The 24,289-nt window shown below is 47.7% G+C and overlaps 1 protein-coding gene across 2 annotated transcripts in view; it reads right to left on the reverse strand.

Moving 5' to 3' along the window:
* GALNT16 (polypeptide N-acetylgalactosaminyltransferase 16) overlaps positions 1-19,957 on the reverse strand; it is a 53,541-nt gene extending 33,584 nt beyond the window's left edge. For both annotated transcript variants that reach the window (XM_015864710.3, XM_085549000.1), the window contains exon 1: positions 19,460-19,957. In XM_015864710.3, the coding sequence (XP_015720196.2) occupies positions 19,460-19,642 (183 nt within the window). In that variant the 5' untranslated portion in view covers positions 19,643-19,957. The remainder of the gene's footprint in view (positions 1-19,459) is intronic.
* Positions 19,958-24,289: the final 4,332 nt, after the last annotated feature.

A 24,289-nucleotide genomic window follows, 5' to 3' on the forward strand; every position in this document is an offset into this window, starting at 1 on the left:
CTTCTATTATGAAATGTTAATAGAAGTGACCACAATTAAATAGAACCATCCCTGTCATCTATTTATTTATTTAGAGAAATACAAGTGCTGACAGAGGAGCACAGAAATTGATTTGAATGTTTTGTTTGCATACTGCACAAACTGGATGACACAATGGAAGGAGTAAAGCAATTTCAATTGATCAGCTCCCATGCCAGAATACTTGGTCACAAGAGATCTTCTACTGGCATCAGCTCTGGACTATCTTGAGGCTTACTGCCTTTTCCAGTCTAGACTGGAGGACTGGTGGCAGGTCCCCAGCAGAACTTATTTTGAATGCCTTCTTTAAAGAAGCTGTGGCCAATAAGCTGAATCTGCCAGCTCATGTGTGTTCTGCAGTACTGTGACAAACAGAGCTGTAGCATCTTAGTACTCTAACCCAAGGGTCAGTGCAAGGAAGAAGCACAGAAATTCTACTGGGACTTCCTTTTTAATGCTGCAATTTGCCTATTCTTTCTATTTCTCCCTATTCTTTTCTATATTATTTCTATATCTCCCTATTCTTTTATACTGCTTCCTGGTATTTATTCCTTATGTATATGCAGAGGCCATGCTCTGCTCTACTCTTGTTTTAGCCCTGAGAAGCTCTTTCTCTCTCCCTGCTTTCACAGCCAGAAAGTGATGGGATCCTATCATTTCTGACTTTGTTTTTCTCTCCTTCCCTCAGCTTCACCAGACATTGAGCTGTTGACATGGAAAGCGTCCTCAAGCATCTGGCTTGAAAAGGTGGACATCCTATATGAGGCCAGAAAGGAGAAATAAATATTTTCGTGTGTTTGGTTTCCACAGTGACCTTCTCCCCACACCCATCACTTTTTGGATACCACTCTCACAGCTCCCTGCAAGAGAGGCACAAGTTGGCATAGTGTTTTTCATGGCATTACCTTCAGTCTAGAAGCGGTGATCATCACCTCACGTGATGTCTGTCACAAACAGCGGGACGTTCAAAGTTACTGGTGTAAAGGATTTAGAAATGGGATGATGCTGACCTGCAGGTCACAGCAGTGGGTTGATAGACAAGGACTGACCACTACATTTCAAACAGATTTGCCAGGTTTTATCCTACCACAGTCTTTGCTTTCATGTCTAAGAACTGACAACCTTGCTTTGGAGGCAGCTACTTGACCTCCACCTAATGATCCTACTAGACATCTTGGTAGTAATTGCATTGAGGAATGTCCTTATGATATTTCATCCTGACCTTGTGTGTCCTTATGTGCAGCAGAGTGCAGTGCTTCCAGAAAGAACACCTTGATCACTTTGCTTAGGTCCCAGCAGGTATGCAAAGCAGCATAGGATAACACCTGGAAGACTTCCAGTAGTAACACTGCACACAAATAACAGCACTGAAGCATACAGACTACATCCATTTTGCAGACAGCAGCCAAAAACCTACAAGGTACATTCTGCCATGCTGGTTACAAGCTCAGCATTGCATCGCACATAAACAAATTGTTTCCACATGTAGCGAGCGGCCTCAATATGACCTACACTCACTCCATCCCCATGTATACTAACAGTCTATGCATAAATCACAACACCATGTCTTTCCTTCTGTATACAGTCCACAGTTTGCATTTGCCCTGATGTATGCTCACTGTAAAATGGAAACCTGAGAAGATGGAACTTATTTTACCCTCACATGACAAGTGCAGGATACTGACAATTATGCTCTACTGCCAGCTAAAACAGATTTTTCCCTACATTTAATAGGAAGTGACCCTGTAAAGCACATGCATCTTTGACCCAGCTATGTAATCCTGCAGCAGGTCTTGAAGCAGTTAGCATAGGCTGGATCCTGCAAAACTTTCTGGCCCAGCTAACCAGAAGCAAGTATAGCTTGCCCATAACTGCAGAGAGGGGACTCAATGTCTTGGGGCATCCCTGAGTTTTTTGTTTTTAGTGTTATGTAAAACAACAGTGGAAGCCAAAAGCATTTCAAAGAAAGATGCCTGAGGGCACTCCCTTCCAAACAGCTCTGAGGAAATAAAGCTGCTCAGAACCATAGAAATCCAGACCCCAGATGACATGAAGCAGTTGCCAGCGCCTATTTCTTCTCCGAGTTTGAAGTCTAATGCACACAGATGTCCATTATGCAAAACTTATAAAATTATGCAATGATGTTTAGTTTTAATATATTTATGATATTTGCATACATTGCATTTATATAAACACCCACATGTCCAGACACGCATACATCTGGCTTAGCATTCACTTAATCTTCATCTCGTTCCCTGGAGTAGAGCCATATTTTTCCCTATTTGGTTAATTTTATTGTAACACAAATGCCACCATTTTAACTCATAGAAATTTTTCAGTCTCCTTCATTTCTCTCTGAGAAAACAACAATATGAAGAATACCCTAAAAACTGAGTGGGGGAAAAGCCTTAAAATGACTAGGAACCAGCAGGAGGGAGAAGAGTGAGGTTTGTGAGGCTGTTTTTCCCAGCAAACAGCTCTTACATCCCAAAGACACCTATTCCCATCCATAAATATCTCCAGTAACATCTGGCATCATGGAGAAGACAGACATGACAGCACGCTCTGAATACATAAAGGACTAGACAGTTGATATTGGCACCCCTACCAGAACAACAGTACTGTCAGAGATCCCAGTGGGTAGCTGGGGACATGGTGCCTCTGGGAATGAAGGTTTCCTACAGAAAAGTAATGGTCACACAGATATGAAGCACCTCACTCTAAATCAAGATGTAGGTAATGCCCTCCTGGTTACCCACTGGCACCTACAAGGCCAGTAAGTCAGTTCAAACGGGAGTGGACTAGATCTTCATTAAATGCTTCAGCCAAATAAATTGTTTCCCTATGCCCACTCCCCCACCTACGCCTCCTGTGGTGCTGCACTAATCTATTCCCTTTGAACTCAACTGACCTACATTCAGCCTTTTCCTCTCAGTGAATCACAGCTGTCTTAAGTGACAGATGCAGCCACAGATACTTTCGCAGTGGAGAAAGCAACTTCAGACCTGCTAAGCTGGTGATGAGGGGTGGCACTGTGTTATTCCCCAAGCCAACAGAAGGCAGAAGTCAAGTGGCATGGAGAACAGGAGGCTGAGAAGAGGCAGTTGAAATGCTAATGAAAACTAACCTCCCCCAGATGAAGCCAGGATACTGTATTTTTTAATTGCTGCATACCTCAAGACAGAGGGGAAATGAAGCTACAGTAGCCCCCAGCCTTCCACAAAGAACATACAGCACAGAATATGGACAAAGTTTAAGAATATAACCTATATTTACACACTATTTTTCTGAAAAGCTGTGAAGAAGTTTCCCCAACAGTAGCAAAACCAAGGATTTAACTATTAAAACTAACTAAATAAACATCAGAAAGCTCCAATAATTAAGCACATAATATTGCTTTCCTGAAACATCCTAGTCTCAACTCCTGCAGTTGCTGTGTGCTACTTGTTAATGCAGACAGCAATGAACTAATTACTTAAGAGATGAGCAGAAGTCAGTGAGCGCTGCTCACCCAAAGCATTAAAAGATTTAATTATATTAAGCTTGGGGCTCATCTTCTTTACCTTCAAGATCATGCTGTAAGAGCTTTTTGCTAAGGCTAGAGAAAGAAAGTTGAAGTAAGTACTTCTTTAATCATTCATCCTCCAGAGTCACAGCTTTACAACTGGAATTGGAAGATTAAGAATAAAATAGAACCGCTTTGCAACTGGCCAATGTTCATGCTCTGCAGAAGTGCTGTATCATGTACAAATAAGACAGGAAGACAAGGGTACACTTTGATACCCAGCCCCACAGCAGGAGGCAGAAATTTCTACTGCATTTCTGTCGGTGGATCTTGGTCATTCACAGTTCTGAATATTATCCAGTTCAGAATCAACTCTCTCCTCACCACACTTTAAGCCAGCTCTGAGAGAGACCTTGTGATATACAGACTCTAAGACAGCTGCAGTCCCATGGGCTCAGACAGGGGGAGACTGGCCTCACGGAGCAGCTCTCCTGCCTGGGTGCTGGCTGGGGTACCAACCTGTTCCTGTAGGCTGGCCCTCAGCCCCACTCCAATCAATAAGGAACTGCACAGATCTCATCTTCCCAGGAAATAACATCTAGGCAGGACATGACCTTGAGGAATTGAGTAATTTACCATAATGCTCCTCATATTAGCTTTTGAGCATCGCAAAGAAAGGCTCTTGGCAGGATCTGATGGTTGGGAGCTAGCCAAGCCCAGTATTAAAACGCAACCTGTCCATAAACCAACAACACAACTGGTGTTTTACAGAGTCACCTAGTATAACTTTGCATACCACTGATGAATCCCGGCCTGCTTTGTTAAGGAAGTTTACAAATGACCTTCAGCTCACAAGGCAAAGACTCATATACTGCAGGTTTCAATGTAAGACCTGTCCTCAGGGACCCATTCTAATGCTCTTGCTAAAGTGACAACAGATACGGTGTATACACACCCATGATTTATTACAAAAATTAGTCTTCCTGCACAAGGCAGTTCACTCAAATGCGTTCCCTGCCATATATTCAGCTCTGCAGCATGCAATAGTCTTCTAATAATGGAAAACCTCATTCTCTGTCAGTGAAGATTTGAGAGTATCAGGTCATTGACATTTTGTTTAGAAGCCAGAAGAAATCCAATTTAATTGATTGATTAATTTTTCACTTACTGCATTACCTCAATTCCAGGGCTCAGCAATCAATTTGTGGTGACAAAACCCTCACAGCTGTGCTCCGTTACTACTTGGGTCTCCATTTGCAAAGACTAATTCACCTCCCCAACAGCAAATTTAATCAAGGATGGTGCATACCAATGAAAAAAAATCATGCAATGGGCTCAAATACACCTGTCAAATATGGGGGAAAACAAAACACCTGCATTACACCATTCAGGCCTTTGTCACTCTAGACTTCCATCACATTATGAATAGCAGCCTCCTCAGCAGCCTGCTTTTTAATCATTGTCAACCAAGAAAGGCATATAAGGAAGAACTGAGCCACAGAAGCAGGCATCACAAAAGTATGCACATTTGAGTCTCAGAATACTCTGGACAAGTTATGGCCAAACCATCATTCAAGGAAACCCACAGCTCCCCCATACACCAAGTCCCACATTCTCTCACACAGCCACTTGCCTCATTCAGCAGGTGCAAATTACATCCAAAAAACCTCAGTGGCTGCCATGTGACCAGCAAGGATCTTTAAAACCCATTACTGCATCAATCCCCATCCAATACTAACAGCTCTAATCTTATTACTTTTGAATGTTTGTGGTCAGCAAAAACACAGCTACACAGAAATCTTGGCCCACAGCTGATTTTTGGCTAGGCTAAATGATAGGTCTGATCAGGCAGATTTTGAGAGCTGGTATTTTTGAGTTCATTTACTAAAAAGTCAGTCTGACATCTTTCTCCACTTACTCCGCTAGGGAGTTTTTGCCCAAATGCCATTTGCAGAAGGTTCTCAGGAGGCCTGCAGTCAGGTGCTGCTTCCTCCACACGGCCAAGAGCATTTCTGAGAGCCTCTCCCTGCTACGGTTATTGAGCTCTGTTCACTTCTTTGGACAGTATGATGCTCTAGCCACCCCTCACTGCCTAGAAGCACAGGCAGGTGCATTTTTCACCAATCAAATTTATTTTACCACAGAGATGCACAGCTCTACCAGCACCATGACAATTATAGCATCTTACCTAGGTTTTCAGCAGCCTTCCTAAATATGAAAGGAAAACAAGAAGTATACACATAAAATCCTATCATCCATTCCACGAAAACCACAGGGTTGCTTATGAGGATGAGCTCTGCTTTCTCCTCACCTGTTTTTCAGAAGGCAGCACAATGCACAAACGCTTTGTTCACACTCAGAACGCAGCAGAAGATGTCACAAATTACCAGTGAAATCCCAGTGACAAAATTCCCAGCCACATCAGCAGGGCAGGATTTCAGCCACAGTACAACATATTAACAGAGAGAAACGCATGTCCTACTAATCAAGACATCAGTTTTCTGTTATGTTCGCCCTGAAAAGGGATTGTGTTTAGAAAAAATCCTAAATCATGCGTTGTTAAATAGCCTTCATTACAGAGATGATATGTATAAATGTTTAGCTAGAGACCATGGAGGTAAACTAAAAGATAAATGCAAAATAGTTTGTTAGATACACAGAGCCTTCTAACACAAGTCATTTTCTCCCAAATAGAAAAAGACAGAGACATTTTTCACAGGTCCAACTCACTCCTGTTGATTTTTAGCTATTCTGGCTCCAAAAGGGATTGTGGAGATGAACAAACATGAACAAAGGAAACTCACTGACAGGTTTGTTCAAAGCATGTTCAAACAGATAACTCATAAAGCAAACAGTAGAGCTGTGGTTACAAGCATAGGGATACACAGCACTAAAGTCTTCACATTAAAACAAAAAAACACCAGAAAATCAACCACCAAAATACTCAAAAGAACACTTAGAGAAGGAACAAGATGAGAGAGGTTTATCCTTTAGGAAGAAAAGCAAGAAAAGGATTAGATTGCAAGCCTGCATTACAGCCTGTAATAGGCATTTCTTACCACGTTTGGTTGAGTGTAAAAGACATTTTGAATAATATCTTGGAACATAACAGGATGATGGAGCGACAGCACCCAGCCCATCCACTCACCCACATATCCTAGCTCAGGATAGGATGTGTTAGCTAAGGCTAACACTGCTGAAGGAGTCTGAACAACAACGTACCCAACTCCAACAGAGAGCAAAGTGCCTTAGCAGAGTAACACCTACCAAATAAAGCAGGCTTGGTGGTTTACAATGAGATTTTTGATATTTATTTATTTTTTTAAGCGTGATTTTTCTTGATCAGCACAAAGGGTAGCTGCCACTCCAATGGCTGCAGCTGCATGAGACACAGCTACCTGGAGTTCAGTTACCACAATCCCTTTTGTCCACAGCCACATGCAAGGTAGAATGGAAACAAGCAGCACACCAAAAGCAGCCAGACCACATCCCTGGGGACTTCGTAGTTCCTACTCATTTGATGCTAGAGATGAAACTAAGGAGGAACCAGCCTGCAACTTGTGCCCCAAGGGAGCTGGAGCAGCAGCAGGCACAGAACTCATTGCACAATGAGAGGCAGCATCCCTCCATGTGCACACTGTGCTGTGCCCCTTCCAGGGGCATCCTCCACAGAGGGCTGAGAGAAATGAGTCCTGTTTTTCTAGGCAGAATTTTGAAGTTATACCACTGCTTGGATACCCATTTCTGCTCAGCGGTACCAGCACCATGAAATGCATTTTTCCTGTTATCACCTATGCAGAGAGGGATCAAGCAACCACAGACATGCACCAACTGCTCCTAACCTGCCTCAGGTGTGGGAAACAGAAGATCTCCTATCTGGAAAGATCCCAAGGTATCATAAGCCTCCTGCTGTTTTTCTTTACAGCATCATTTTCTGCCTCTGGTTGAGTATGCAACCACTGGGGCAGAGGCTATAAAGCCTGAGCTCATAGCTGATACAGGCCTGCTTTTCAGATATTTGTTACCATAGCAATACCATGGGAATTTTTAGTTTGTTTTGTTGCCTTTGTTCATTGTTTGTTGCTACTTCTTTTTTAAGCTATGCTCTCATCCACAGCAAACGGGGCAGTTCCCAATAGTGAGAAGGAAATTAATACAGCACAACCTGCTGACCGGGAGCAGGGCACAGCTCAGCTGAAGTCATGTTCAGACTTAGGGAAACCCAAGGGAGGAACTTTCCAGAAGGGATGAAAAAACACCAAATTCTTGGTCCATTCAGGCAATTCCAGAAAGCTGCCCCTCTAGCAAACAATGCCCTGAGTTCAGTGGAGCAGAAGAGCTTAACTGCTTCTCTCTAATGAAGAGTGTGCTGCTAAGCTAAACAACAGAGAACCACCTCACAGGATCAGGTCTTTGTAATGTGTGTTCATTATAAGAAGGAGCAATTTTTGAACAGCTGTCCCTGTGATTTGCTAGAACTCACCACCTCTGCATGATGAATTGCTGTGGGTAAATGCCTGGAGCTCTTCTTGCAAACAAAGAGTCAGTACTTTAGCACAGCACTGTGATGCTAGAGGTCAGGAGTTGATATAGAACAACCAGTCATGCAGAACAATAGAATAACTTCATTAAACAAGAGCAGGAAGGTATCTTTCAAAACCCTATTATCTTTAATCACAGATTAACAAAGAAATCACTTTTCCTTTTGCAGAAAGCGATCTTGCTCACCGAAAATGTAACTGTAGTGTGCAATGGAGTGCTGCAAAAGTGGCTGCCTTGCAAAGAAGCAATTGACACGGACTATGCACGGCAACAAGGGTAATGCAACAGCAATTTCTCTCACTGCATTAACCAGAGTTACACAGTTCAAATCCTACTGTGCAAAGTCTGAGACATGGGAGGTTTTCTTTTCTCTTGACACCTCAAAGAGGCTCATTAACTAGAGAACCTCTAACAATCTCATGGGTTCAGGTACTACAATTTGACTTAACTGTTATCAGCACGTGTTCACTTACTGCAGTTTTAATCTGCAGCGGAGTTGAAAGTACTTCACTGTTTGTCTGTGCTAGTGGAGCCTCTGTTCAGTTCTAGGTTGTTGGAGGGAACATTTAGCCACTCCATGGGGTAGCTGAGGGCCAGTGGTTGTGAGGGTACCAGCCTGCACACTCCATGGCTCTGGGGAGCAGGGCCTACACAACCGCTAAATGCCATGAAACTCAGCTTGCAGCCAAATAGGAATAAATCCCTGCAGTTCCAACTCCTCATCCCTCCAGTTCAATCATGAGTAAGCTCTTCCATCTCTAATTCCCCAGACCTATGGAGATAGCATCAAGACAGCCATTCAATCATGCTGCAGCATGCCAAGTAGTTCAGGGATTTACCAATAATGATCCAATTTCAGATTTGCCTATAGGCTTGTATCAAGCTGTTCCAAAGCTTAAGCACACTCTATATGCATAAGGTGACACAGAGGGATGCAGAGCTGAATCCTGAACATTTGGTCTGCCTTTTGACTTCTGGAAAGGGATGGGAAAAAAAGCCAGAGCCATTTGTACCACCAAAGCAGCCTTGCAAGAGGTAGCTGATAGCAAAGGTTTCTTCTGAGCAACTGCACAAATTCAGAATCAAACACTTGGTTGTGTTACCAGCTCAGTCATCACCTCCCACTGAAGAGGGCTTTACCTACTGCAAGTCAATGCTACCCTGCTGACTTCATCAAAGTTGCCACTCCCTTTTGGGCAATCCTCACACAGTAAGGAACTGTAACCTGGCCTGGCTCCATCTTTGGGACACTCCCAGAAAAGGAGAAATCTAAGATTAAGGAAGACAACTCAGTCCCAGGAGCCACCAACCGCCCTTTCTGAAGGACTCTGGGGCTTGTATAGTAAAAGCATCCAAGGTGATCCTCTGCTCCATGAGGAGAGAATGATGCCAACAAGACTCCCATGTCAGACAGACTGATCTAGATTAGTCTCTTAGTTCAGACAGTTATTTCCATTTCCTTGGTAGATACTGTGAGGCATCTCTCTGACATCCTGTGGTTTAGCTCAGGAGGTCAAATAGCTTGTCCCTTCTTCTGTACCACTCCATAGAGCAGTAAAAGAAACATGAGGTCTCTCTGGATCACTACCTGAAATAAACCAAGAAAATACTTATTTTTAGAGATGACGGAAACCCTCTGCACTGAGAAAAGTCTCCAGAAGTTGTCACAGTTAAAAATTCATTATAGTATGCACTCATAGCTGGGCTGCAACACGGACCTCAAGCCTGCCAATGTACACACATACAGATCTCCCAAGCATATTGTTCAGAAACCATGCACGTAGTTTCTGCATGAGAGGACACAAAAATGAGAAGAGTAACAGATAAAAAATGGCAGCCAGCCCACAGCCTGTAGCATATGCACAGGCATTTTAACCTCTCACCTACAGTCACTCCAAAGGTGGTTAATATTCTTATTTTTTAAATCTTTTTGCTTTTAGAGAAATATCCTTTAATTGTACATCCCACTTCGCTGCTGCTTTTACAAAGAGGCCTGGACTTTATATCACTAGCCAGCAATCTTGTTCTTCTGCTATAGGCATATGATTTCTGGCAAGAAGTGAACTTGGCCAGTAAGATGTCCATACAGAGATGGGCCAAAAAAGTTCAGAGCTTTCATAGGTTAACAAAGCAACTGACTTTCAGACAAGTCACAGGTTCAAAATAAACCCACCACCTACTACTCCTTTTCCATTCAGTCTCCAAAGACCATGCACAACTGTCCGTCCTGCTATCAGTGGCAGCAATGACACAAACTAGCATCAGTACTGGCGCCTCTGTAACACAACACACTGCACCACACTCAGCTCACCAAGTGCTCTTCTCAACCCACCGGGACTCAACTAGTTGAAGACTAATCAATACCCTGGGAGAGGTACCCAGGGACAAGGAAATGCAAGCATCACTGGTGGACAGATGAAGGGCATATCCCAAAAGCCAGCTGATAAGGATAACTTCACCCATGTTTCCTGACATATCAGGAACCATCTCTGCTGGCAACTACAAAAATCTGGAGAAACAGCACAGCCTATGTTAACTTTTGCTCTGCAGGTTAACAACAGCACATTCACAGAGCAAGAGCAGCAGTAAGAAGCGTGCCCAGGCTTTTAAATAAAACATTCTGGCTTCTTTCAGCAAGCTGTAAGAGCTGCACGTCCCTTCTTCCAGATGAACGGCCCAAGCAAGATCTTACAGAGGATGTGATCAGTGATGTTTCCAAAGTACCACATCGATGTCTTGCAGAGCTCTGGAGTACTGATTAGCACCTCTTTTCCACCCCAGCTCAAAGGGAGCTGTAGAGCAGGACACAGCTGCAGGCAGATCTGGAAGAAGGTGTTTTTATGAGCCCCCATCTAAGATGTGCACATCTCAAACCCCAAGCACCCATGTTAATTAACAGCTTCCATTCACTAAAAGGATACAAAAGTCTTTTTAAAAATGAAAACGTTGTCCTATAATTGAAAGTAGATAACAGTGCTTTCTGCCAAGCAACAGTCACTTTAAACTCATTTTTAAGGTTTTTAAAGCCAATTTTACATTGCTCATATCTTACAAAAGAAGTTTTTCTAGACAAGAATTCCATCAATTAGTCATCCGTGCTGTACATGCGATTTCGCAGAGAGGAATCCAACAACACAGAGATTGTCAGAAGTTGTTGTCCATTCCAAACTGCTGGGCTGCAGCTCACGTCCTCAGACACGTGGCAGGTCGGAAAGACTGACATGTTTGGGCTCCCAAATTACAAGCTGGATGCGCAGAAAGCTGCTCAGAAACTGTTCCCGGGGGCTTTTCTGGACAGAGAAGGCACCACAGCCCACCATATCTTAAAAACTCCATAGTCTTTTCTCTTCTGATTTCTTTACTCCACACACTTGAGAACAAGGAGAGGCAGAAACACTTGCTCTACCCTCCCTCATTCACATTGCTTTAAATTCCAACTTAGCATCCACTGAACTTGAGAAATCTCATACTCAGAGAAACGTTCCAGGGACAGCCTTCCATCAGGACTCCTTTGGCAGAGGGAGGCAATTCCACCCTAACTCACAACAGGAGAACACAGAGCACAGGGAGAGGAAGAGAAATCCTTTCCTAACACTTGAATCCCAAAAGAGAAGGACAAGAAGTGTGCAGAGAATGCCTGTGGTAAAGCACATCTGACCTGAGCACACAGACACTCATATCCTCTCTGATACCACAGATAACACAGAGAAATGAAAAAGCTTAAGATGACAGCCCTTACTTTCAGGAAGAGCCTAGAGTGCATGGAGCACACTACAGGGGCACCCCAAACCTCCTGTGGTGAGAGCGAAGTTAAAAGAGGACCTAAGAGTTGTCTCTGAGAGAGCTTGTGTGCTCCCCCTTGCTGGAAGGCAGGGCAAGGATGCAGCTCTCATCAGCGACCTGTTTACACCGTGGCAGGTAGCGGGGGAGGAAGAAAGCTGTCAAAGCAGCTAACATCAATCTTCCACTGAGAAGATGGATGTTGTTACTGGCAGTAAATAAATAAATAAGCAGAAGTCCAACCCTCCCTTCCAGTGATTTAATTGTTCTGGCTATCAAGGAGAGGAGCCCTGCTGAGCCCCACTGGCAAGCGTTCCAAATCACGCTTATGAGCTTTGAAGCCAGCGAGCTGCTCCTGCATTATGCTCTGTGAAAGACACGTACCCTTCAAAACCTGAGTGTAAGTGAGTAATCCTTGGCAATGGAAGCTGGGTTTCACACAGAAGAATCCGATAAGCAATTTTAATCTCTGACTCCTTAGCTCTGCACACAACTTTCTGAGCCTTCTCTTCTCCAGACAGCTGGAATGGCACCACCTGGCCAGCTGAACCAGAAGGAATAGGGGGGACAGAAGCAGGGTGCAAATCCACTTGTGCCACAAACTATGCTGTTAATTGGGAAATTGCCATAGTAAATCTCTTCACCCTATCCTTTTCTCCACCAGCAGCAGTATGGAAGATGAGAACACAGATGTTTTAGGAGGGGGCTGCTATTAAGAATTTAAACACGGCTTTATTTTCTCCTTTCATCACTGCAGATCTAGAAGCTTTGGAATACATAAGTTTCAAGCATCTCATGATCAGCAAAGAGCAAGCCCTGCGGGGCTATCTCAGCGCAAAGTCAGCAATTCATTAAGTAATTAAGAACACAACTGTGACAGCACAGCAATATCACATGGAACTCGATCCCTGTCTGCAGACATTTCACATGAACAGTAAACAACAACAGACATTTCTGCTGATGTAATTAATCTAGCCCCTACTATATTAACAAGAGAAAGACATGCATGTTTATGATGAATTCTTCTAATTAAGAACCCCATGCAAACAGCACACATCTCACCCCAGGGACTTTATCTTAGCCAAGAACTCGAGGATAGAACTCAGCTGCATGGCTAGGTGAGCACAAATCACAATGATATGTCCTTCTGCTAGGCAGAAGCCAATGAAGCATCCCTGTACAGCTCTTCGCTGTTCACCTCATTCAAGTTACTCGTTAGGAGGGCTTCACCTTGCAGCACGCAAGCTGTCACACTTGCCAGCAGAGACCTAAGCAACCAGGAAGAGAAGCCCCATCCCCACAGGTGGAAGCATCCTGTCACTGTATGTTGGTCAGGTACATTCACCTATTTTCCTTAACTCACTGCACCCCTTCTCACAAAGGATCCTGGCTATTCAAAACGTTCCCCGAAGCACCAGGGAAGGAACATCAATCAAGTGTCCGCTGTGAAGGATGTCCACAGCGCAAGTCAGAGCCTGAGCAATCAGTGTAAATCAAGACATTAACCTTTCTGTAAAAGATGCTCAAGGGCTTTCCAGAAATGTGTTAAGTGAAGTGCACCAGACAGATGTGTCAATACAGAAAAATATTTACCAGAAATAATAACTGAAGCATCATGCTCTTATTGTATCTGGACTGTTTCCCTGCTAAAAATAAATTAGCTAATAAAGGGTAAAACAGACGATGCTACAAATCTGCAGCTTTCGGCCTGTACATCCCCCCATTAGACAGATCCTTGGGTTCATGCAACATCTAGCTCACAACTAATGTGACATTATACACTAAGACATAAGCGTAGCAGCCAGCATCCCAGTTCCTAGTGCAGAGAGCAGCACTTGCTGTTTACTGACCTGCAGAAAGAAATCTGGCTGCCTAGCAGCTGAATCAGATGGCAAGAGCCTCTTTCCCAGGCAACAAAGAAAATATACAAGAAAAATCATTTTTCTACCCACTACTCTCTGCAATGTTACCATTAGGCCACGACGTACAGTCAGTTCTCTTGGTCATTTAACACAACAGGAAGGGCTCCACTGAACATGTTTCCCTCACCTGACTAAGGGCAGCCTGTTAGGTTAGCTGTGGAGGAGCAGGCAGCAGTCCTCTCCTCCTAAATCTCACATCTTCTAATGAGAGAATGTGGCTCCTACAGCAAAAACTGCCAGCTCCAGCACAACGATCTTGAACCCTGCTCTACAATCCCAGCATCTATAGGTTTCAGAGTATTCAACCTGGCACTGTACAAACACTCCAGAGTGCTGCAAAAGCACGTTACATGATCAAACCCTGTGAAAAGATTCCAGAGACCAGACTGCTGCCATTCTCTCTTCTCTCCCCCAGCAACTGAAGACTCTTGGTTGAAGTACACAGCATATAAGCTACATGTGCTGAGAGCTGAGCGTTGGTTTCTCCTAAACACTGCACAGAGAGCTGCTGGCAGCTATAAGCAGCCCCTGTGAGGTGGCACCTCGCTGCTGCCACACTGAGCAGGTCATCCAGCTCACAGCCTGGCTCAGGGCCTGAACTGCTCCACGTTACCCACCGGCACCACAGGAGGAAAGCATCTGTTCACCCATCTCTGACTTCTGATCACCCAGCAGACTTCGCCCACGCTGCCCAGTATACATTAGTTACAAACCGCTCCTGACAAAAGCTGGGGGGCAGTAGCAGATGTACTGTATTTGGACTCCTGCTCCAAGGGAAGTAACAACAACCAGCTGAACTCATCCCTGCAAAATTCTGCTCCCACTAAAACAAACACTGTAGTTTGCATTTGGCTGTGACTAACTTGTGGCTAAAACCTACATGCCCAGTCACAGGGGTCTGCCCATTATACCTTGTGCCACCAGACAGGAGTAAGCATGCTGGATTCACTGTGCTGTTATCGATCTGCTTCAAGAACTTGTTGGCACAGCAAAAAACAAGAACCACAAGTGCCAGGAGCATGTTCCCAGATGAATGCACTTTTTCTGCAGTGAGCCACTGGTCTGAAGCACTGGTTACAGATGTCATTTTACATTAAGAGCAACAAAAGATGAGGAGCCTCACTCTATGAGGGCAAAGCACAGGATTTAACTCACTGAAGATGGGACTGGGAGTGTGGTAGGATCCCCACAGCTGAGGCTGCCCTTGAGCCCCATGCCAACAGCCAGTGTGCAGGGTGAGCTCAGCCGCACATAGCTTAATGATTAACATTGTCACACAGAGGAACTATTTCTAAGCTTTCCAGCTTGTCTCCCTGCTTTAGCAGCTTATTCTCAAATGCTCCTTCCCTCAGATGAACAGCAGAGAGGCCGCCACCACCTCCCTGGGCAGCCTGTTCCAATCACAATATGCTTTTGGTGGCCAGGTTGTAACTGGCCACAGAAATGACAAGGGCAAGTCCTGATACACTGCAAAGACAAAAGGTGAAGTCCAAGCAAGAGCAACAGCAGGACAACCTGAATGTTAATTGCCTCTGAGTGGCGGCCTGAACCCACTACTGAGATCCTCAAGTCCATGTCAGCACACAAGACATTAACCAAGCTCTCTTGACTTCACTAACATTTTAACTGGAGTTAATTACCAGAAGCTAACAGATTTGAATGACTGTAATCTTTCTTTCCATTCTTTCAGCAAAGATGGAGGCTTCACCTCAACTCTACATCAGGTAAGCTTGTCTCTAAGTCTCTCATCTCCCACCTGAGCAAGTCTTCCCCACCCCATACTAAGCAGCCCCACAGCAGCCATGATCCCTCATTGCAAGGTGCTGAGCCCACATGGCTCCCAAAGGCCACCAATTGATGTGCAGGAACTAAAATCCATCTCAAGGTAGCTACATCAGATACTCCTTCTGTCAATGACGTGGGAATTTACCTTGGGAAGAAAAATACCAACGACTTACAGCAAGTCCTGATCTAACAGAAGCATCTTCCATTCAGATTCAAATCCGGAAAGCTAAGAATTCCCTCTAATGATTCAACACAACCTTCTGGCAACATGCTTGCTGACAGTCCTCGCCACGGAGCAGTGACAGCCACAATTAACGCTTCACACAGGGCTGGCAAGTTAAATATAGCAGCAGGAGGTGTGTTTCTGCTGGAACTATAACCGTGGTAGTGGAAAGCGAGACAAAAAGATTAATGATGGAAGGCGGATCCCCAAAGCTTACTTACTCTTAATGAATGTGTCACAAGACTCGGTTGAGCAAATTCCTGGACATTTAACAAATGCTGTGTTGCTGCACGATTTCCTGCTTTCTCAGATTCAATGCTACATAAACACAGGAGTTCAAACAGTCACCCTGCACGTCTGCTCACTAGCACTGTTCCATTTACAATTCAGATGTTACAGCTTTAGATTCTGCTGAAGTGCAGCTGAAGGAACCAGGCACATCTGTGCACCATGTTTTCTGAACATGCAACACAGAGCAGCACCGAATGTCTCCAATATGCTCATGAGCTCAAATAACACCTTACCACGAGTCTCGGGGTACTGGAGGCACAGAACAGCAGCAAGGGGACCCTTTTACCCTACAGTTGCTGGTCCTGCCAGCCAACCATGCTCTGGGAGCTCCTAATCCTCCACATATGATATATGGGCACAATGTCAGGGAGCTGACACAGCCAAGCAGGTCCTAGAGCAACCCCCACAGATCCCACTGGGATGGGGGCTCAAGAGCTGAGGGAGAGCTTCCTAACCCTTCTTCAGAGCTCATAGCAATACTAATGCCTGTTAATCCATCCCCATCCCTTTGTTAGGATGCCCCTTAGGAGCGACTAGGCAGAAGGAGAAGAGAGACGTAGGGCATTTTGATCCTCTTTAAACTCAGTGCCACAGTTATAATCCTCCAACTAAAAAGAAAGAAGAGGAAAAATGAGACAGGCTGTGACAGGTTGGGAGGACTAAATCCCTGTTATCTAGGACACCAAGATGGAAAGGTCTCAGCTGCACACGCGTCCCCACGCCCCTGATGATGCCCCTGCAGAAGAGCATCCCTACCAATCTCCCCATGGGAGAGTGACAGCTGGTGAGACAGCTGCCCCAGGCTGCCAGCAGCGAGAGAGCTCTGTGTAGGGACACTGCCACACTGAGACCAACGTGCTACAAACCCCAGAGTTCAGGGGGCAGCAGGGCAGGAGCAGTGCTCACCACAAAGCAGAGCTGCACAGTGGCCAAACAGCTGGAGAGAACACCACACAGCCTGCATGCCATTCACTCTGCCAGGCACAGTCATTGCCTTCTTCACACCAGGCACCCCTTCAACTCCAGCACACCTGTACTGAAGGCAAGGCTTTGAGCCTCCAAAGATTAAAAAACAATTTACAATTAGCACTCTTAATAATGCTAGAAGCTAAGCGATACAAGGTGATCAGCAGATTTTTCCCTACTACCTTATGTGTCTCAATTCACTTCCTGCACTACAAGGGCAGCACTGTTCATTGCCACTTGAACCACCTCCTCTTGGCCCACCTGGCATCGCAGCCCAGGATGTGTGTGTGTGCCTGTTCCAACATGAGCCAGCAGGTCTGTCCTTGCATCTCTTTCACACGCTGCTGAAAGCAGCTTTTAATACATGCAGGGAAAACCCTCTGAGCACTTCATTCTCTCCCAATGGACCTTCTGTGCTGAGCTCAGCACTCTGAAGGAGCACCGATTTCCCTTGCCCTTCCCCAAGTTACTCAGCCAGCACAGTCTGAAAGACTGAAGTGCTCACCCAGCAGGCACAGCACAGCAGCTGGGCATCCCAAGGCACAGCACGGCCACACTTGGACCACCCAAAGACAACGTGGATGGGACAGGCACAGATTTACTCAGATCTGCTGGGTTATGCTAACAGTACTGCTGCAAACCATCCATTTTATGTCACTTCTTAATGCCCCACACAGGCCCACGGGGACAAGTTAAATACGATTGTTTTCTGCCGTTTAGGCAAATGGCATCCCCGCGTTTCGGAGATAAACATCATCAATAAAATATGAGGCTGCCGAACTGTCACCGAGCATTACTCCAGCACTGACATCCCCAGGGAAGCAGCCATGCAGTGATCCCTTCCCAGGGCGCTCACCCGCTGCCATAGCTGAGATCCCATGGAGAAGCACTGCAGGGCCTGAAGTGGTATTTTATTCTTCGCATCAGGGGAGAATAATTAAGAGAACTGCATCTCACATCAAGCCCAGAAAGTACTTCAGCTTTTCAAAGCCGTGCAATTCACTGTAATTTGCCCAGGATCCGAAATGTTGCGGTCCAGACACAAGAGTAGAACTCATGGACTCGCTCATCCAAGAGACATGATTAATTTTTTCCCCCAGAAAGAGAAGCAGCCAATTGCAGAAAACTGATGAAATAATTTTCCAGAGAGCCATAAGTCACATGAGTCAGCCTTACCCCACCGTGAGCCCAGACCTGGGCTCCAGATCATCGCTCATGGGGAGAGGAGGAGACTGGGAGCCAGCCGAGGGCTGTAGAAGGCCAAGGGACAGAGCGGCACGCAAGGGATGCACACGTTCCTCTTACACAATGCTGCCATCGTTGATCAGCTCACGTCGCTTGGCTTCCCCAGGGCAGAGGGCCTTGCACAGGGACAGCCGTTGGGAGCAGCATGTTGTCCGGGCTGGATGGGGACGGAGGGCAGCGCCGCAGACCCGGCAGATGGGGGACAGACGGGCACCGAGGGTCGCCCTGTATGGCAGTCGGAAAGTGTCCCGGTGCCTCGGGGCCTTGCTGGGTGCCAGCAAGAGAGAGAAGCTCAGCCATCGTGGGGCCCCGCGACCACCCCTCTGTGCAAGCAGACAGATGCGGGTCAGGAGATGGTACTGCCACCGCACCTCGCTGCTGTCGGGCACGGCAAGAAAGGGTCCCACAACACAGCCCACAGCCCTCACAACACGAGAGCCTCGTGGGCACCCGGCTACAGTGACAGGAGGCAAAGGATGAGAATTTCACTCCGCTTAGCGGCTCCAGAGCTGGCCCAGCCAGGATACAGGATGGGATGTGGAGCTCTGCTGCCCAGCGCCGCAGTTCGCACGGCGCTGAGCCGCCAACACCGCCTGGGCAGCGCAGCATCCAGCGCAGCATCCAGCACGGCACCGCGTCCTGCCCCGCGGCTCCGTGACACATCGCAGCCCTGAGCGAGCGAGTAAAGCAGGCACAACAAAATCCAAACAACAGAAGGGTAGGAGGGGGAAGCGGAGAAATGAAAGTGCCGGAGCAACACGCTCCAGAAGAGCGGGACTAAGGGCAGCGCTCGGCACGCAGCGGCGCTCAGCCCTCGGCCCGGTATCGGGACAGCGCTCCGCTCGCGGCGGGCCTGCAGGGAGCTGCGGGCACCGGGAGCATCCGACCGGCTGCACCGGGCTGCGACGCGGCAGGTAACACCCACACCACGAGCCTCGGCTCGAGGAGACTTAGGAGTTTCCGCATCTGCCGGGAACGGCTGTGCCGGGCCACTTCTGCCCCAGGGAAAAGCAAACCCGGAGCTCCCGGCCGCCCCAGCCGAGGGCTCAGCCCGCGCCCCTCCGCGAGCGCCGCTCCGCTCTTCGGGGCCGCCCGTCCCGCTCCCCGCTGCCATGGTTACGGCGAGGAAGCCGGAATCGGCCCGATGAGCCCCAACTCCTCCCGCCCCGCTCGCTCACTCACTCCGAGGGGCACGGCGCTCTCCTCCCGTCTCGCCTCCGGCCGCCCCGCCGCCCGCTGCCCGCCGCGGCCGCTACCGCCGGCGGTCGCCGAGCGCGGCTTGCCGTCCTGCCATAAGTAGTAGAAAGTGCCCAGGATCCAGGCGGCCGTCAGGATGGCGATGGCATTGGCCCTGATCCTCCTCATGCCGAGCGCCCCGCGGGAGCCGGGCAGCACCGCCGCGCCGGGGAAGGGCGGCTGCGGGCGGAGGAAGGCGGCGGCGCGGAGCTCCCCCCGTGCGCTGAGATGGAGCCGGCCCGGCCCGCCGGGTCCTAACGCCGCGCCCCGCCCTCCCGTGCCCGCCCCTCCCCGCCCCACGCGGGTCCGCCGTGCCGAGAGCTGCGGGAGCTGCGGGAGCCGCTCGGTTCCTCGACCTCGTTGCCCGTGCCGTGCCGTGCTGTGCCGGGGCACTGCGGAGCTGCGGTCACTCAGCAGCGCCTGAAACGGGAGGCAGCCCCCAGCCGAAGCTGTACCTAAGCGGGGCCCCACCTCGAACGTGGCCGCGCTGTAAGCAGCGACGCCGCCTGCGGATAGCGGAGGCTGCCGTGCCCGCAGCAGCTCGGCAACATCTCGGTGCCGCCTTTGACGCAGCCGTACGATGAATATCAGCGGCGGTAACGTTGCGCTGCCGACTTTCGCCAAAGCGTCGACTAACTCAGTGAACGCCCCGTTTCCTGCCACAGGTGTCTTGAGAAACGTAATTATAATCAGCGAAACGAATCACGATTGTGTACAGCTCACGCAGATGCGGCGCGGTGCCGCACCGCAGCCGGGTTCGGCTGTTAGTTCCGTGCTGGAACGCTCAGCCTTGGTTTGTGGCAGACACGGCAGTGGGATGACACATCCTTGTTTGTCTGAAACGTGAACGTAAGGTCTGTCTGGACTCCAGAAACGGACTAAAGAAAGACATCCAGAGTTTAGCTAACTGTGTTTAAAGAAAACCCAGCACAGGGGCTCGGGGGCCGGAGCGGGTCCCTCCGCGCTGATGAGCGCAGCCTCATCCTCGCTGGGCAGAGGTTCCATCATCCCAGCCTGCCCCAACCCGGCAGCAGAACTTCCTTAGCAAAGCCTCTTCAGCAGCTCCTAGCTGTGCCATACGGGTGAAAACCGGCCCCGGCTCAGGGGTTTCTCATAAGGCTGCTTCTAGAGAGCTCCTTCTGCACGGGCAAAGCCGGGTAACAGGGAGAAGAGGGCAAAGCATCTCCGTCTCTGAGTTTGCTGACCTCGGTGGCTCCTTCCTACCTCTCCGCTCCCTCCCTGGTCTGGACACACCCTCCCTGATGAAGCTCCTAACCCCCCCCACCCCCGATCAGGGACAGTGCTTCTAGGTGATGAGTCGGGGGTAGACATGGGTCAAAGCGATTCACCTTCTGAAGGACTCTGAGCTCAGCCCTGACTTCAGCCCAGGAAACTCCTGGAAAATCGAGATGAGATGTGTTGTTCATCCCACTGGGCACAAAGAGCCTCAGAATCCTTCCCCCATAGCGGATGAAAGGCAGCTGTGGCAGTCTGAGCACAGCACCTCATGTGCTCTTCACCCAGACCTACACAATTCCTCCATGAGCCTTCAGACATGTCAGCCCCACTGCAGAGCCAAGGCGGCAATGTCTGTGCCACCACCCAGCACTGCATGGCTTCGGAGGAGAAAAATATTCTCTGCATTACTCATCTGAGCTGGCTGGATTCCTAAACTGCCCCAGACACTCTCCTCATCTGAAAGAGCTTTCTCATGCTGGTCAGAGGGTGTGGGTTTCTGGCAACCCTCATCACCTGTCACCGTGCATGTCCTTGGCCTCAGCCACCACCACAAACACACAAGACACGCCTGAGGTCCGACAGCTCGTCCCCACAGGCACTAAGAACAGCTCAGACAGACTGTGCCCCTGGGAGCGTCTCCATCCTGCTGCCAGGTCAGAGGATGGATGATTCCTGCGTTTAACAGATGTGCTGCCTAGGATGGCACACATGCCAGTGAAGGACAGAAATCCCTCCCGGCCTTTGGTTGCTGGCCAGTGTCCAAGCAGCGTGGTGGCAGAGGGCAATGACCCAGGGCAAAGTGAAGCCAAAGAGCACACAGTTATCTGGGAACTGGGATTTGAACTGCTTTGTATTAAACTGTACTGGCAAACATTCTTTTAAGTGCTATTTAAGGACACTGTGACCTTAGTTATCTTCACGAACCCTTTTGTTAATGAAAATGGGAGCGGAGGAATTCTCAGTAAGATGTAATTAACTGCTCTACAACACATTCGTGCTTATCAAGAGAAACATCTGCTGAAGGCTAACCTTGGCCACAGCATCTCCTCTGGCAGGCTGAAGGAGCCTGGCAAGTCTTCAGAGAGGGTGACCTGGGACTCAGGACACCCCCTGGGGAGGAGGTGCTGGTAGCCCTCTCTGAGCCAGGTAACCCATCTGCTCACTACTGCAGGGGCTGCACATCCTCAGATGACAGTGGTGTTACATCCAGCACCATTCCTCAAGGCTGCTTTAGCGGAGTCAGGGCAGAACGAGGCACAGAGAAGCATCGTAGAGTCAAACGTGTAGTGAGATCTCTATCATGTAGAAAGAATAAATATTTAAGTAGAAACAGTTATATATTAATCCAGATCCACAAACAGTCAGCCTGTCCAGCTTTATAAGTGACTGAAGTTTTCATTCTCCCTTCTACTGTTCATAACATCTTTTCAGATCCCCGGCCATGTGCTTCTATTACTTGCTGCATCTGACTCTGAATTTTTTCTGGAACAGGGATTTATTTCCCACCTTTATGGTAAAGCACATAACTCTTTTATTGTGCTCAGAATCAATTAGCAATGAAATCCTTTTATTACAATCTGATGACAATTTGCTCTCCTTTATTGGCAGCACATCACAATTCTGACTGTGACCCGAACAGCAATTTAATCCTCATAGAAATTATAAGCTATTAAGGCTCAATATAGCCATCAGGTTGGTGCTCTTAACAGCCCTTTTAGCTGCAGAGCAGAAGCAGCTTGCAGTGCTCATCTGGCAAAAGTGATGAAGTTCCAGTCTCTCGCGACAGAGGAATTCCAGACAAAAACACTGCAGTCTGGGAAGTAACCCTTGAAAAATATCCTACCCAGTTTCTCACGCGTCCCATAAGAGAGGCTTCTATCATGTGCAGACAACTGGGTTCAAGTGGAGTGCATTGAAATATGCTCAGTTTTCCTCAGAGCCACAGCAGTGTACTTATTTTTGAAGCTCTATCACTAGAAATAACCTGGACAATTAACAGAAAACTTTTCAAAACATGTCAGTCTTGGCACAGAGCATGAGAAAGCCCAGGCTGAGCGGAGGCCAGCAATGGGAGCTGTGATCCTGGCAGCCCAAGAGGCACCACAGTGCACCAGACTGCCTCCGCGTCCAGCCAGGGTCCAGACCATGTCCATGGGGGAACTGAGTCCTGAGGCAGGCAGATGGGGCTCCCTGAGTTTCAGATCAGATCCTGCAGAGGAAAGTGAGATTTGGAGGTGCAAACTTTGGGGCAGAGATTTCTTCTGAATCTCTCCAAGTGCTGGTGTCTGAGGAGACAGCACCATTGAGAGCACATCTGACATTAGGGAGATCTATTACAAAACATCCCAAAGGGCTGCTGGAAGTAGTAGCATTCCTACCTGTTATACCCTATGGGATCTGTTAATGGACCTGCAGTCTACAACCTGCATCTGTTGGCAGCAGAAAGAAACTGCATTTAAGAAAAATGATCCCTTGTTTTGCTCTTAATTACCTCCTGTACCTGAATGTGAGGGTTGGCAACAGGGAGCTGCTGCTGTGGGAGCACAGCAGACAGAAAAAGAATGAGAAATGGGGGAACTGCTTAAGCTACCACATACAGAAGTGATGCTATTTCATCTGAGAGCTTACATGTCTGCAGAGATGCTCAGCACATCAGGGCAGCTTTTTCAGATGCAGAGATACATCCTGACTCGTGCAAATGCATTTTACACACTCAGATCCATTTTTCAGGCTAATTGGAGCATCCAGCAGACACTGCATCTTCTGCTGCTGCTGGCTAAGGACAAGGAGACCTCTCCCACAGAAGCTCAGAATGAGCCTGACTGTTTCTGTTTGAAGGTCACAGCAAGATTAAAGGAATGTGCCATCTCCAGCAAATATGTATAATGGCTTGTGCGTGCAGTTCCTCTACAAATGTGCCCACTGCACTTTTCTCCATGGAAAAAAGATGAAAGATGTTGGATGTGACACTCATAATTGCACTGCTTAATGGGATATTAAAGAACACTTATATGTTACTTCAACGCAGTGAAGCCCACACAGACAGAAGCAGCCATATCAGTAGCCCCCAGTCCTGGGTTTCACAGCTCCATGCAGAGCTTTGTGCAGCCTCAGCCTCTCAGGAAGCACACTGCCATCCATCAGCGTGACACCAACATTTAACGCTCCATAGCTTTGCTTTTACTGCTTCAAGCTCAGATTCCACCATCACAGCACTTCAGCCACACACCGAGCACCGTGCCCTTGCCTGGCAGCCCTGATCCCATTCCTCCATGGATGGGAAGAACTCACCTGTACCCAGCACTTCTGTGCAGGGACACATGACTGCAGGGAACTAGGACTGCTTGAAAGGAGGTTGGAGAGCTGGGGGCCAATCTCTTCTCCTAGGTAATGGGACAAGAGGTAATGACATTAAATTGAGCCAGGAAAAGTTCAGGTTGAATATTAGGAATAATTTCTCCTCAGGAAGAGTGGTAATACACTGTCATAGGCTGCCCTGGGAGGTGGGGGAGTCACTGTCCCTGGAGGTGTTCAAGA

Source organism: Coturnix japonica, chromosome 5 (assembly GCF_054131305.1).
Source record: "Coturnix japonica strain WE chromosome 5, WE-NBRP24, whole genome shotgun sequence".
NCBI lineage: Eukaryota > Metazoa > Chordata > Aves > Galliformes > Phasianidae > Coturnix > Coturnix japonica.